At 41.0% G+C, this 15145-nt stretch overlaps 5 protein-coding genes across 6 annotated transcripts; 1 reads left to right on the top strand and 4 right to left on the bottom strand.

Moving 5' to 3' along the window:
* Positions 1-974: 974 nt before the first annotated feature.
* Positions 975-2269, bottom strand: LOC140789779 (VQ motif-containing protein 4-like). Its single transcript, XM_073139603.1, has one exon. The coding sequence runs from the start codon at positions 1901-1903 to the stop codon at positions 1214-1216; it is 690 nt and encodes a 229-aa protein (XP_072995704.1). The 5' UTR covers positions 1904-2269; the 3' UTR covers positions 975-1213.
* A 2652-nt stretch (positions 2270-4921) lies between these two features.
* On the bottom strand, positions 4922-6413 carry LOC140789223 (MADS-box transcription factor 32-like). The gene is made up of 7 exons (XM_073138827.1): positions 6010-6413; positions 5835-5901; positions 5685-5746; positions 5459-5600; positions 5310-5351; positions 5138-5213; positions 4922-5060 (listed from the first exon to the last, which is right to left on the bottom strand). The coding sequence occupies exons 1-7, from the start codon at positions 6198-6200 to the stop codon at positions 5050-5052; spliced, it is 591 nt and encodes a 196-aa protein (XP_072994928.1). The 5' UTR covers positions 6201-6413; the 3' UTR covers positions 4922-5049.
* Positions 6414-8192: 1779 nt separating this feature from the next.
* LOC140789496 (probable galacturonosyltransferase 15) lies at positions 8193-11502 on the top strand. 2 transcript variants are annotated; one of them, XM_073139211.1, is made up of 6 exons: positions 8193-8520; positions 8601-8662; positions 9183-9362; positions 9848-10411; positions 10497-10817; positions 10899-11502. In XM_073139211.1, the coding sequence occupies exons 1-6, from the start codon at positions 8358-8360 to the stop codon at positions 11175-11177; spliced, it is 1569 nt and encodes a 522-aa protein (XP_072995312.1). In that variant the 5' UTR covers positions 8193-8357; the 3' UTR covers positions 11178-11502. The 2 variants fall into 2 exon arrangements, with proteins under 2 accessions (XP_072995312.1, XP_072995311.1); XM_073139210.1 differs by having other exon boundaries at positions 9180-9362.
* Positions 11503-12454: 952 nt separating this feature from the next.
* LOC140789198 (uncharacterized) lies at positions 12455-12880 on the bottom strand. The gene has a single exon (XM_073138805.1). The coding sequence runs from the start codon at positions 12878-12880 to the stop codon at positions 12455-12457; it is 426 nt and encodes a 141-aa protein (XP_072994906.1).
* Positions 12881-14545: 1665 nt separating this feature from the next.
* On the bottom strand, positions 14546-14896 carry LOC140789197 (protein S40-1-like). The gene has a single exon (XM_073138804.1). The coding sequence runs from the start codon at positions 14894-14896 to the stop codon at positions 14546-14548; it is 351 nt and encodes a 116-aa protein (XP_072994905.1).
* Positions 14897-15145: the final 249 nt, after the last annotated feature.

Genomic DNA, 15145 nt, shown 5'->3' with positions numbered 1-15145 from the left:
AGATTTGTGGCTCATTTAATGGAAGCACACATGGTGACTTAGAAGCTCCAAAAATATATCATAATATCATGTACTTAAAAGGTTTAGGCATCAGATGCGTTTCTCTTTAAATATTGTAGAAAGCTATCATTTAATTGGCCCAATAAGTATTGGGCCAGGGATCGACCTTCCTTAGAATTTCCTTTAAATCTTCACGTAGAATCGAGGCAAGACTTTGGATTCCTTCACCATTAAATTAATCCAAACGTAACACCTTGGACTTTCTATGTATTAATTGTAGTCCAAATTTTCTCATCCGAGTAGGTTCAACTGCTCAATACTTAGTTTCTTACGTACTATAATTTGAATTACTATCAAAGCTAATTGGTAACATCTTTCACTATGCTAATCGTTCTTCTTCTTCTTCTTCTTCTTCTTCTTCTTTTTAAATAGAAAAATTTATGCTTATAAACACTTTATAATCATCCTACAAAGAGTGTGATGATGTAACATCTTTTGACTAAATGTTACAACTTTGATAACACGGTGTCTTGAGTCCTAATCAACCATCTCATCCACTCCTATCAACCTGGGCCTCTCCAGATGAAGGAATATGCTCGTCATCTTATGGTCACAGCTAACCTGGGACCTCTAACCTTAAAAAATATATATATATAAAAGAAAAGGAAAAAGAAAAAGAAAATATTCACCCACTTTTTTTTTTCTTTTCTTTTCTTTTCTTTTTATCATCAAGAAGTTGCTATTATTCTTCAGTCCATGTAGAAGAAATGGGAAAGAGACTTCCAATCTACTCCTGACAGGCTCAAATTAATTGTCCAAAGAAGTGGACGTTGCAAAGACTTCTGGGTCTTCTTTCACTTTTCAATCTTTATTTACTACAATGACTGTTTTCCATTGTCTTTTTTCTTGTCTTTTTTTATTTATTTTTTAAACGAAGATAGATACTTAGATGAGCAGCTCACAGAACACTGAAGTTGAATTGGAAAACCGCTCCATTGATAACAATTTAGCTTCACCAAACAAAAATATTAAAAAGAAAAAACCAGTAATCTCGATATGGAACTAGGTAAGGAGAACCATAGATTCAGCAAAGAAACTAATAGAGCACAAGGTGTTCGATGATTTGCCTCACAGAGCTCGCAAGGAGAAATAGCAACCAGAAAACAGAGGGAAGAGGTCAATTATACAGTTGGAGCGGGGGGTGATCTTCTACCTACGCATCTGAGGGAGAAGACCTATCTCGCGGTGAAGTCAGCGGGAACAGAGGGAGAAGCCTGGGAGGCTCGGCGTCCCTCGGCGTGCTCCGCGGCGAAGGATGCAGGTAGAATCCCTTCTCGGCGATCGCCCGGTCCTCCGCCGACATCGCCGGATTGGGCTGCGGCGATCGATTGAAAGGGTCGGGAATCAGAGGAGTAACCGGGCTGAGCACCAAAGAGGGGAAGTCCAGCACGCTCGGCGACAAGATCTCCGGCGGCTTCAAGGGGGAGTTGGCGTTGGAATTCGCAAAGGTTGGTACTAGCGGGCTTATCATCTTAAGATTCTTGAGGCTGCTCCGGCGCTCGTAGAGCTTGAAAGGCGGCTTCTTGGGGCCGGTGGCGGCCTTCTTTGGTGGCTGGGGCGGCGCCGCGTGCCTGGCCGTGGTCTGGGCGGAGCCGGTGAGCATTTGGACTACTTGCTTGAAGGAGGAGGCGTCGGCTTGGATGAAGGTTGTTGGGTTCGGATTGGAATCCATGGATTTGGGGGTTAAAGGAGGAGGTGAAGGAATTGGTGTTGTTGGTGGCGTTGGCTTTGTTGCTGTGGTTCCATTGCTGCTGCTGGAGGAGGAGGAAGGTGAAGTGGGGATGGGAGAAATGGGTTGGGGAAGTGGGTTTTCTCTGTGGAGGAGAATTGGGTGGATTTCCATAGACTTGGTTGAGAGAAGAAAACAAAAAACAAAAAACAAAAAGAAAAAAGAAAATCCCTCTATTTGCAAGGGAAGATTAGGGAGAAGAAGTGGGAGAGATGAAGGGAATGATGGGTTGGAGGATTTGGATGAGGAGAAAAAAAAAAAGAATAGAAGAAGAGAAGAGATGAAGAGGGAGGGACACAAACGAAGGAGAGGAGTTGTAGAGTTGAATAGTTTGTAGAATAAGCGAGTGTGATGGGTGATGAACTGATGACGGATAGTGCATAGTCTCTCACACACTTTGAGAAAAGTTAAAGCATTTTTTGTATTGTTTCTTTCAGTCACTCGTTGCTATTCTCAATTCTCATCAATTCACACGGTTAAATCTCTATCTACATAAATCCCCCAAACTGTTATTTAGGATAAAATTTATTATTCAACTCTTATATATATATTTTTTATCTACAATACAGCAAAAATAACCTGGATTAATTTTATCCTAGAAAATAATATTCTGTCACTTTTAAAAATTAAAATATAATAACTGACTTAAAACTCCATTATAATTATCCTAATTTATTTATATATAATAAATGATAATAAAAGTAAGAATATTTTTGATAATTTTTTAAAAATTATGGTAGTGCGCGTGGTGAGAAGTTATGTGGTGGTGGACCAGCGAAAAAGCCGTAACCTCCTCTCCGTGAGGGTCAAACGACGTTTAAGGGGGCCTCACTATTTTCCCAAATGCTGACAAAATATATTTATTACTCGCTCTCTCTCTCTCTCTCTCTCTTATAGCAATCGCCGTAAGGAGAAAATGAAGTACAAAGTTGAGTCAAGAAATTTGAATCCTAAGCCACATGTCGTATGTATGACTCTTGTAAAGTATTGTAATGTTACGGGAGGTGAATTGGAAGTTGAGCTTCATATTTGCAGCGGTGTGTGTTGTGGAAGAAGGTAGAGTAGACTATTCAAATCTAAGATCTATTCAGACATAGATTAAATGGTGAAAATGGTGATCCATCCATCATCTCCACATTATTGGCATTCAATGCGATTAGGTCAACCAGTCAATGTTCAGTAGGGTCCTATCTGCCCACCTTAATTGACTGAGACATTTGCACAAACCACCATTACTACTACTCCTTGTTCCCAATTCCCATTTGCCTCTCTTGACATGGGTCCCATGTGTTTGTTTCATGTCAATCTCTCTCTCTCTCTCTCTCTCTCTCTCTCTCTCTCTCTCCGTCTCTTTGATTCCTTCGCCTAACCCTTAACCCCAATCGAGTGGGCCTCAATTACGCTTCAGAAATAACTTCATTAATACATACAAAAACTGTGGAATAAAGAGGCATTAACTACTTTTTTGACTAACACTATCCTAACTGGACATCATTATGGTCGCCGTTAAATCATTCATCTTTTGTTTCCAAACCGGTTTACCTTAAAATGGTCCACTCTCTTATTGCAGAATATAGTTCAGACAGGCACTTGAGTTTGAGCCAAACAAGACAATTCCCTTTTGCTTATTCTAACTTTTAGAAGCTCTTCAAAATCCATTGTCCCCCCCCTCAACTCTCCTTAGATTGTGGTTTGGTGACTTCTTTTCTTTAGTCATAAATCATAATGCAGTGGCTGAAGGGGACCATGCATAGATGCATTTCCTGTGCTCAGAAATGGTGGAGACATTGCAGCAGCTGTCTGTCTCTCCTTTATGCTCTCCCTTTTGTCTCTCACTTAAAGCCATGCCCTCCCCCCTCTCCTCTTCCTTCTCCTCCTCTTATAATAGAGCCAACTGGGGGGGAATCCAATGATCTCGGTCTGTTTGTAGAAAGCTAGGACTATCTCTGATGCCCAGTTGAGGAAGGAGGAGGCCCATGCATAGCCTCATGTGAAGTGGGAGAGAGATGTATGATGTTAACATTCTCTAGCTTCCTTCTCACTCTTCATTCGATCACCATCTCTGACATATGTGAGAGCTGAAGAAATGGAATACCACGACAAAGAAAAAAGAAAAGCTCAAAAGAGCCTGACCAAAATCTAATATTCCAGCATCAGCAACTATTCCGCAAATCGCTCAATTCAGAGATGGACAACTTTATGGGTGGATAAGCTACTCTGGAGAATCTATGAATGTCAACCATGTAACAGGATCAATGCATTTAAGGGAGAGCAAAACTACCTGTCTAACCTTCTTCAATACCAGCCATATTCTTCTCTTCTATCTGGTGAAGCAACATCTGGAGAATGAGGTTCTTCGTCTAAAAGTAGATGTAGACAATGGCGTAGAGATTCAAACCATGAACAAAAATCGAATTTTTGTTCAATGTATAAATTCCTAACCAAATCTAAGATCAGAACAACAACAACAAAAATATTCTCATTTTGATCAAGGACATGTGGATGAGTCGATTTCGAGGAGGAAGACGAAGATGGCAAAGTGGATCGGGTGTGACACGGTCCAATAACGCTCTTGGATTTCTCGTGAACGGGCTTTCAAAAGCAATATATAAATGGGCTTTGATCCAAATGTGAATCCGACGGCTTACAGTCCATCGCAACGTCTAGGGTTTCTTCGTTGCTGTCCTCTCTCTTTATTTAGGTAGCCGCCCATGGAGAGCTTCTCCATGTTGCTTTCTCTTCTCACCCGTCTGCTCTTCAAAAAATTTCTTCTTTTTAATGTGTTCTTCCAAGTTGTAGTTACATACAGGAAAGGGGGGACGATGATGAAGGAATAGAAATTCCAATGATAAAGATGATTAATCTTTAATTCGCTACGTTCTTTCTGAGCCCCTCGTTATTTTCTTTCTGGTTTTCAATTGGAATGGTTTTTTAGATCACAGTTTCCGCTAAAGTTCTCTTTTTTCTCTCTCTCTTTCTCTCTTTTTGATCTTGGTATATTACTCTGATAAAGCTTCTTACTCTCGATCCCAACTAGCTTTTCAAAGTCGATTCTCTCATTTTTATACTTCCAGTTAGATGTTTAGGAACTAAAATCATTTACTTGAGATGATCGAAAAATGTTGAATAAAGTGGAGCAAAACAATTTGCCATGGCATTGCAATACGATTTCTCCCAGTTACAATTACTTCACTAGAATATACTCTTACAAATGCGTCAGTTTACATATTCCAAACAAGAGACTGATGCTGCATCCATCATCAATTAAAGCCTGCATTAAGATTAAAGAAGAATATGAGCAATATAAGATCACTCCTTTGAATCATGAGCTACAGGATGCTCAACTACCTAATTTGAGATCCAAGCCATGGCTTAATGAACTCGACCCTTCCCCCGTGTCATTAAATCTCTGTACATTAGCCAGCTGAAAGTTTCCAGGACAAATTTCAATTAGACAGTAGCCCAGAGGACTTCTGCTGTATAAATTCAGTATCAGAGTTGGGAAACAAAAAAATCTAACCTTGTCACAGAGACCATAGCTTTCTTCTTGCTGTTCTCTGACCTACACATTCAAGAACAAAATATTCAAAAAAGTAGTTGATTTCTCTTGATAGTTGAAGCAAGCAAGCAAACAATAGCCAATGAGAACTATTTTGTTGAAGAACAAACCATGGTGTGGAGGTAATTGATCTCTCCTCCAATCTTCCTGTCCTTCTCTGATCTCACCTTACCAATGGCCTCCTCAAGATTGTGCTCTAAGATATCCAAAGTAGGCAAGGTGTACCGCTCGTTCTCATCAACCTTCATGAACCTAATGTGACAATACACTACCCATTACAAGCTATCTCATAAACTAATGGGTAGTTACCTCAAGAACTTAACAGTACTAGATTACCTCAGTTCTTTCTCCAACAACTCACACAACTTCTCCACCTTCTCAATCTCTGCAGTCTGCTCCTGTAAAATATTTATAACACATTGACTACTACTTAGTAAATGAAGAAGATATAAATCAAGGAGGAGTACATTGTACACTGCAACATACCAAGTGGTAGTTTCTCCAAATCTTGGTTTGAGTGGCAACCTCATACCTCTCAATTAGATCCTTAACACTATAAGAAGAAACAAATATATTAAAAAAAAAAAAAAGAAAAGGGACCCATTTAGGAATTGGAGCAGAAAGAGCAAAACAAACTGCCGAATCGGAAGCGTGGGCTAACCTGGGCACAGAAGGGGTGTGATACTGGTATAGCTTTCCAGAAGAGGAAAAGAGGAGGAGGAGGAGATCTGCATCACAGAGGATGGCGAGCTCCTTGGCTTTCTTGAACAGCCCATCTCTTCTTTTATAGAATGTGGACTGCCTCTGCGTTGGGTTCTCTATCCTCTTTATCTCAGTTCTTCCTCTCCCCATTGCGCTCTCACTCTCTAAAGTGGTGATGCAAAGTTTGCTCCCTGCTCCAAAACTGGGCCTTTCAACCCCCCAGGAGTTTGGGGCACTTACATAAATATGGCAATGGGGAGATTGAAATGGGACACCATTATATGGGTATTACTAATAAATGCTTTCTCTTTTGAATTACTCATCAAAATAAATAGGAATCGTTAGCTCCTTAGCTCCATAAGCAACTGCTCTCTCAGCATAGTACATAATAAATTTATAACGTAAAGTTTTCACTTTTCAGATATATATTTTTAACAAAAGCATAGACCTCTACTGAGAGATGTCGACTTGACAAGAGACTTCATTCAAGAAAGCAAGCTAGCGGGCTCGATCGCTATCATGGTGGCCTCTCGAAAAAGACATCTCATTGCTGCAGAACTCTTTGCACTCTATCATATAACACATACGTACATACATAGAGACGAGCTGTGGAACATAGGCATAGGCATGGTATACCATGAGCATCTCTATTACCCGATTAGTCTTCAAGTATATACATAATATAGCCAGCAGTTGGCTGCCTTCTAACCGGGCAATAGGCTGCAACATCTCTATTTCCTAAGAAAAACATCGCGGTAGTAGACTGCAATGTCCTCCAAGTACTCCCAGAACCACTGCAGTGCACCATCAAAGATCGTATTAAACTAAGCAACCACATACGTCTGTCTGTATCTTCTTTTAAAGATTAAATAAATAAACAGGCCAGGGGAAAGAGGCCTTGTTTCGCGGGTAGCTTGTTCATTTCATTACTCATTAGGGTTTCCATATTTGCATGGCCTAGCTTTACGTTGATAGAATCTTAAACGTACGATCTCTGTGATGCCAGGAGAGACAGAGAGAGGTTGAAACGACTCGACGAGACGTGCTGCTCAGATGCAATGGAACAAGTGATGAACGTTAGATTCCAATGCAATGGAACAGACGAAGCCGGTGATGGAAAACGAGCATTTAATTATATCGTTTTGGAGCAATGCGAATGTATATAATAATATAATCCTGGCACTCCTAGTAATTCTACTGCATTCAAGCCTGATGAACCGTCGCCGACTTACGTAGAGAAGTCTCCTATCCATCGCCGACTCAAAGCCCATTTCCTCCTCTTGTCCAACGCAATGGCCCCATGAACCCATTATCTTATCCAAAGAAGGCCCGATGGGCCGAAGAGATATTATAATACGATGGGTATTTTATAGTTAATTTAGATGCGTTGATATCGTAGGAGAAGGCCCGAGTCCTTCTCAAAGTTGGTTAATTACGGAATTATTTTGTTTAGCTGAAGGATTAATTTGGAGCCTGTGGGCCAGTTTCACTTTATGATAAAAGATCTCATCAAATTTGACATCATCCTCCATCTCTTTTGAGTTGGATTCCACTACGCCTCCTCCTCCTGTCTACTTCAAGCTTTCAATCATAGTCTATCCACTTTCGAGACAAATTGAAGGAGGTGTCCAGAAATTGAAGAAATATTGAGCACAATCGTCTAATTACGTACACTAATACATACTAAGTCCATCTCATAAAATATATATATTTTATCCTCTCAGTGCATGGCTAACTAACGATGGAGATAAAGGAAGTCCGTTTCTTAAATAATTATAATGGTTTATATTAACGGAGTGGTTGGAAACTTACACATGGGACCCTCGCATTTCTGTTATTCTTTTTCCTTACCCATGTGAGGAAGGAAAGAAATTATGTTCAAAGTATATGACGTTGGCGTCTTCGTCACCATGCGGTGGGTGCAAACGGGGTGAGTTATTCAAAATAATCCCGAGAGGAATAACAAACAATAAATTCGACCATTTCGGATCTGAGCCAAGTGCGCGGGCGAGGGCGAAAGGGCGTCGCCATCTCGATTGTGTCGGTGGACTGGATCGCAATTATCCGAATCCTTTAGGGGTAATTCGGGAAATTTAACCTCGCGTCCATATATCCCATACTCTCCGGTTTTAAAACGCGGCATTGCTTTCTCCCCGTTCGTCTCCTTCTGTTATTTTATTCCCTCCTCGTCCCTCGAGTTGGAGATCTTGTTTCCAGTCTTTGGTTTCTACTCCTACTAGCAGAAGAGTTGGAGATTGTAGATCTTATAATGGTGGCGAGGAAGAAGAGGCGGAAGTCCTCGGAGGAATGCGGTTATTGGAGGTCATGAAGGCGAAAGGAATGAACCGGCGGTACTCTTACCGCTCCGTTCTACTCGCCGTCATCGTCGCTGGGATTCTCTTGCGTTTTCTCTTTATGGGAACTGCGCTCCTTGCCCTCGACGCAGGAGCTTCAGTCTGCCCTTCTGTTAGTGAGTCATCGAATCCCTTCTTTCTATTTTTCTTCTTCTTTTATTTGAGTACTTCTTGATCCCAAATCAATTGGACTCAGGTTGCTTGAGTTGGAGATTGGGAATCTGGCCTCGGTTGTTCACGGGAAGTGATTCATCACTGGTGAGATGCGACTCTACTATTTTTAATCATCAAATGTTTAATTCGATAACTCATAAATTGGTAGCTTTTTTTTGGAGTTATAATTTTTTGTTGTATATGAGTTGGCTAGAAGTTAAATATTTATGCAGCCACGTGGCCAAGCAAAAATTTATCCCCATTATCAAGTTCATAGAAATGTTTCACATCTTTGAGAAAATATCCTCCCTACCTACCAATATATGCTTCAATTTTTAGGTAAATTATGAGGCACCCAAATGTTATTCTAAACTATCCTTTTCAGATTTGTCGTTAACTATAGAAGTGATGAATTCCTTTTTTTTTAATCAACTTTTTCGTCCTCGAACAAATGCAGCATCGCAGAGTTCCTAAAAGTTAAGCTCTTTAGTCCCAGATCACGTGATCTGTCACTTCTGGCATCTTCTTGGTTCTTATTTGCATGGGTGTTTTCTATCACTAATTACTGGGAAGGCTTTAAATTCTCTCCTATATTTGTGTTGTTGTTTTTTTTTTCCCGTAGCAGGAGTTAATTGAGGAGTTGAGGAGAAGTTATTTGGATGGGAGTATTGGAGGGAGACATATCGATCCAACAGTTGTTGAAGCTGCGCCTGAATCGATGGACCATCTGATTGCTGAGATGGGCTCGTTATCCTCCTACGATCAGCTTGACATTGACAAATTCGTTCTCAAGACCAAGGCCATGGTTCACCTTCTCTCCAATATATTATTATTTTAGTTTACATATACATTGTGAAACAAATTTTTATGGCCGGATTGTATGCTCTTTGATAGTTTCATGACATTGTCTGATAAAACGGCTACACGGAAATTAGTTCTATCTAGATCAGCACCAGAATCTTTAGCTTCATAGAGATAGACGGTAGTATTGTCACACTCAAATTAACGCCATCTTTTTTTACTCTTTTTGTTCCCTATATATTCTCTTTTTCTCCCATGTCTAGAACAAGTGATCGCAATGGAATTATGTCTCAATGTCTGTTCATTGCTGTTGATGGAGAACTTTTAGTCAATCCGAATGGTATATTAGTATATATATCTAGCTTGAGACATTTGCTACTGATTGATCTCATTGACAACAAGCCTTCTACTAAATTTTCATGTCTCTACTCTTTCTGATTAGCTGTTTTTTGACCCAACTGACAATGTTCTGCTAATGCATCCAACCAGCTTTTGAAGATGGATCAGAAGGTCCAATCAGCCAGGCTTCAGGCATTTTTCTACCAGCGTTTGGCTTCTGTAGGAATCCCTAAGAGCATGCACTGCCTTGGCCTGAGGTTGGCAGAGGAGTATGCTGTGAATGCAGCTGCGCGATCCTCCCTGCCACCAGCTGACTATGCTTCTCGTCTCACCAGTGTCTCATACCTCCATATTGTGCTCCTAACAGACAACATACTTGCAGCTTATGTTGCCATTGCTTCCACCCGAAGGAGTTCTGTTGATCCTGAGAAGTTAGTGTTCCACATTATAACAGATAAGAAGAGCTACGCTGCAATGCATGCCTGGTTTGCTCTCCATCCTGTCTCTCCTGCCATTGTGGAGGTTAAGGGCCTCCATCATTTTGACTTGCCTGCCAAGGTGAGTGCTTCAGTCATGAAAACAATAGATGAGATACATCAGAGCTCATCTGACTATCATCACTTAAGTGGAAATGATAGACATTATAGAAGACTCGAAGCCTTGAAACCGAGTACGTTTTCAATCTTGAATTATCTAAAGATCCATCTCCCAGAGGTAATGCCATCAGTTTTTGTTTGCCATATATATGTTTGAATTATTGGGACCATAGAGCTGATAGCTAACAAATTTACAATAACAGTTCTTTCCGAAGCTCGACCGAGTGATCTTCCTTGACGATGATGTTGTAGTGCGTCGGGACTTGACTCAGCTGTGGGATGTAGATCTCAGCGGGAGTGTTATGGGTGCAGTTGGTGTTCAAGGGAGTGACAACACGGAAGGAAGCCTTTGCATTGAGAAGAAACTTGGTGACTACTTGAATTTCTCAAATCCTATTGCATCACTGCAGTCACTGGGTTTGCATAGAGATCAATGTGCATGGTCATGGGGCGTGAACGTATTCAACCTCCAAGCTTGGAGATGGACAAATATTACCGAAACATATCAGTACTGGCTCAGAAAAGCAAGTTCTTATTCCAAAAATGCTTTTGTTGTGTTAAAAATCGCTCAATTTTAGTCCTTAATTAATGTTCTTATCATGCAGAACCGCAAATCTGAATTGGCACTCTGGCATATGGGATCATTGCCCCCTGCTTTAATAGCTTTCAATGGCCAGGTGCACCCCATTGAGTCTTCATGGCATTTGTCTGGATTAGGATGGCAAGAACCCAATCTTGAGCTCTTAGAATCTGCTGCAGTATTACATTTCAGTGGGCCAGGTAAGCCATGGCTTGAGATTGGATATCCAGTACTACGTGAAATGTGGCAAGCCCACTTTAACAGGTCTGATGAGTTCCTACGAAGCTGTGGATTGGTGGAATGAAGGCATAAGAGGGTAACGGAAGAAAGTTTTCCCCTTGCTTCTCGGTCGCGCAATATTCTAGAACATAGCTATAAATACATATACAAACATATATATGTATAGATGGACTATGTATATATTTATGTATTTCTTTGGGTACGTGTGTATGTTTTCTAGGTAGAGCTTCTAACTTGAGGAGAGGGAAGTTGGTATTGCCTTCAGCCTCTGCTCAGTCTAGCTCTGCATATTATTCTCCTCTTAGGAGTTATTTGACACAACATGTATGTCAATTGACCCTCGTTGGATATATGAACAAGAGAATGCAGACTGCAACTTTCCCAGTTTATTTTTTTGGCCGGCATATATTCATATATTTCTTTTGTTTGGCCGTCTTCATATATTCCCAGTCTTTGATAGGAAGTAAATTCATGTACATGTCTGTTTTGTGACCCAAAATTCTTTATTAGTAACTTGAATATAAATTTTAGTTTGTTTTTATTCATGAAGAACAAAATCTTGTTGACTTGCCCAATAAAGAAGACTAGATTTTTGTGCTAGGATGTATGGTTGACATGGCGCTGGTCAAACAAACACCTGATCGACTTTTCGTTGTTCAATTGTATTGTTTGTGTGCTGACTTAAATATCTAACCTACTTGCCCGAAGAGCTAATTACCTGACTGGTTGTTACGTTGCATCTTTAACACGACATAAATTCTCATACAGATAGCATCTCTTTTTAGTTGAACAAGCTTTAATTCTCAAGTTCCAGTGCTTCTTTTACCAGCAACCTTACCCTATTAGCTAAGAGGGTGAGTATAACGAGTACTGCAGTCATAAATTGCAACTAAGTTACGTATAACTTACCATATATTTATGTCGAGTAGTTCAAATTGAACGGGATAATGTTGAGTGTACGGTTGGGATTCCTATGCTTACAGTTTGTATTAAGAGAGGACCAAGTTTGCACCAACGACAAGATTAAATAATTTTTACGCGGTACTCTCCAATCTACCCTCCTTTGCTGTGTATTTAAATCCACCTGGCTTAATTATTTATTAACACAGAGAGAGAAAGAGAAAGAGAAAGAGAGAGAGAGAGTGGATAGAGATTAATCCGCATCAGACCCAAATTAATTAAGTTGATCAAGTCTTCCTGGACAACTTTCCTCGTTCGTTTGGTTATGCCTTCAATCCATCCCTCGCGTGTTCTAATTCACGTCTTTTGCTTCCTTCTCCATCATCCTCTTATTATAACATTTAATGGAAAGAAAAATAAATTCGGCAAACTGATGCAATGTCATCTCTCGAGGAATCCGGTCATCCTTAGGATGGAGTTTCTGACGTGGCAAAGATCACGCCCCTTGAGCGTCCTCCCCTTGCCTATGCACACGGAGAAGGCCATCTTCTTATGGCGATTATTAAACCTCCGAGAAATAAGAATGTGCGGTGGCACAATCTCTTCATTGCTTCCGCCGCCGCCGCCGCCGCCGTCTTCTCTGTCTACATAAATATCGTTGAAGTTGAAGCCCAACGTCCAGGAATGACTGACTCGATCCTTCGTAGGGACGACGACAGGGACCGCCGCCGCCGCCTTCGATCGACCCAAAATCTGCACCTCGATATCCGTGCAGTCGTCGCTGCTGCCACCGCCACCGTCACCGCCGGCATCGTCATCGTGGTGGTGGTCAGGCCACATGATGTCTGCCTCTTCGAACTCCTCCATGCTTGGTTGCTTTCTCTAAAAGGTGAAGGAAGAGGTTTGGATGGAAATTTATAGAGCAAACTGAGAGAGAGAGAGAGAGAGAATTTTAAAGGGTTTGACGAGTCGTAGCAAGCACACTTCCGAGGGCAAGATGGCGTCATATCCATCGGAAGGATTTGGATTTTGGAGTACGGCATCCGCCGTTACAGAGCTTGCCACGTGGATCCAGCTATTCCGGGGCTTGGATCCCTAAAGCGTGCGGATAAAAGGAAGTCATAACGAGGGAATCTTTTCCTGGATCTTCAAATCTAACCCCATAATCTAAGGCTAATTTTTTTTTTCTTCTAATATATAAATTGGTCTATATCCTTATAATCTATTTAAAACTAAATATCGTTTACCACTCTCCAATGATTAGCTGGTTTATAGTTTAGAGATAGGAAGAGTGTGACAAAAGAAAGTAGTAAACGCCCAACTCCATCGCCGACATGAGACGATACCTAAGGTGACTGTTACATTTAAACATTGCCGATTTGCCAACCAAAGAGCTTTCGTGATGCAAAACTTCACATATATTAATAAATATGTTTGCTTGTAAAAGTCTCCTTAATTCCTATTCCTGAATCTACTTGGATGGATACATAGGACAAAGAAGCAAACATACCTAGTAATTCGGCATTAGAGATTGAGGATATTTAAATTCCTTCTTAAATCCTAATTAAGAGGCTTTTAACTTGGACTGCAGTATTTGGGCAAGAGAGCATTAAATGGCAGCCGCTTTAACTTGGGCTATTCCTGCTTAGCTTTTGCTTTCCTTATTAGCTAGTAATCACGCCAAGGTCTTAATCAGCTCATAAAAGATGAGATAGAGTCGTAAAGATGCCATCCATCATGCTGCTGGTTATATATATATATATATAATTAGATTCCACTGTCTCGATCTAGTTATCAATTCCTTCCAGTTTGCTCATTATTTGGATCATTTCTGCTTACATTTTCTTGGCATCTCGTCGCATTCATGCACGTCCACTCTCCCCGATAACTCTACGCACCAAGAATAAGATCCTTCTTTTCATCATATATATTTTTATTTAATCTTAATCTTATGAATTAATCCACCCGTTTCATAGCCGTGGTTGTAGGAAAGGAAGCAGATTAATTATTGGGTTGAAGCATCAAGTTAGGTTTAAGGTTTCTATAAAAGATTAATTACAAAGTACACGCGCGAGGAGAGGAGGATTAACTAATTAACAAGTCTTAAACTTAAGATTTTAATAATTAATGTTACAAGGTCAGCAGAAAGAACCGTGTGGGTCATGCTCAAGTGGGACGAACTGTGCAGTGACGCGTGGCGTGGTGGTGTAGGTCAAGGAAGTTTGTCTTGTATAAGAAGTACAATAAGTTAAAACTCAAGGGTCGCATTAAAAAAAAAAAAATTATTTCAATAGTAGATGATTAGCATTAGCGCGTTGTTGGACCTAAGAAGTATAAAAGGAGGACATTTTTATAATAATAATAATAATAATAAAAATTACGAAAATTGCTCCGTAAATATTATATCTCCGTTTACAAAATATCATTTATAATTTAAACCCTTCCTCCCATTTAATTTAATTACCCATTAGAATTAAAAAGCACAGTCCACAGCTCCTAATGCGCGGTATAATCCCCGGCGGGATAGCTTTATCATCCCTCGAAGAACCCGGTCATCCGTAGCACCGAATCCCGGACGTGCCTCAAATCCCTCCCCTTGAGCGTCCTCCCGTGGCCCGAGCAAAGCGAGAAGGCCACCTCCTCCCCTATTCCCCTCCTGCGGGACACCAGAACGTGGGGCGGCACGAGCTCCACCACCTCCTCCTCTTCGTCCCTTTCTCCTATCCGCCCGCGCGTTATCCGCGCGCTATTCTGGATAGCCAACGGCATAGTGGCCGGATAACTCGCTTTATCCTTGGTCGATCTCGACGACACGAAGGCGCCCATCGGACGGCCCTGATCGTCCGCCCAAATCACGTCCGACTCGTACAACTCCTCCTGCATCGCCCTCCTCCTTTCGATTGGAATATTTTTCAGAGATCGAGAAAGAGAGTGGCATAGCAAGAGAGACCTTGGCGGCATGGGATTTTATAGAGGAGCGAGTGTTCATTAACTCTAAGCTATCGTACATGTTAACAAACGTTAGGCCTTCATGCACGTTGGCCCAACCTTGACCAGCCACGTGTCATCTGCCTTGCTTAACTAATTGGTCACGTAGTTTAAGTTAGGGCAAAATAGATACTAGTTTAGTTT

Source organism: Typha latifolia, chromosome 5 (assembly GCF_019914945.1).
Source record: "Typha latifolia isolate L0001 chromosome 5, TyphaL0001v2, whole genome shotgun sequence".
Taxonomy (NCBI): Eukaryota; Viridiplantae; Streptophyta; class Magnoliopsida; order Poales; family Typhaceae; genus Typha; species Typha latifolia.
The sequence above is the reverse complement of the archived record's forward strand: the minus strand, read 5'-3'. Positions and strand labels throughout refer to the sequence as shown.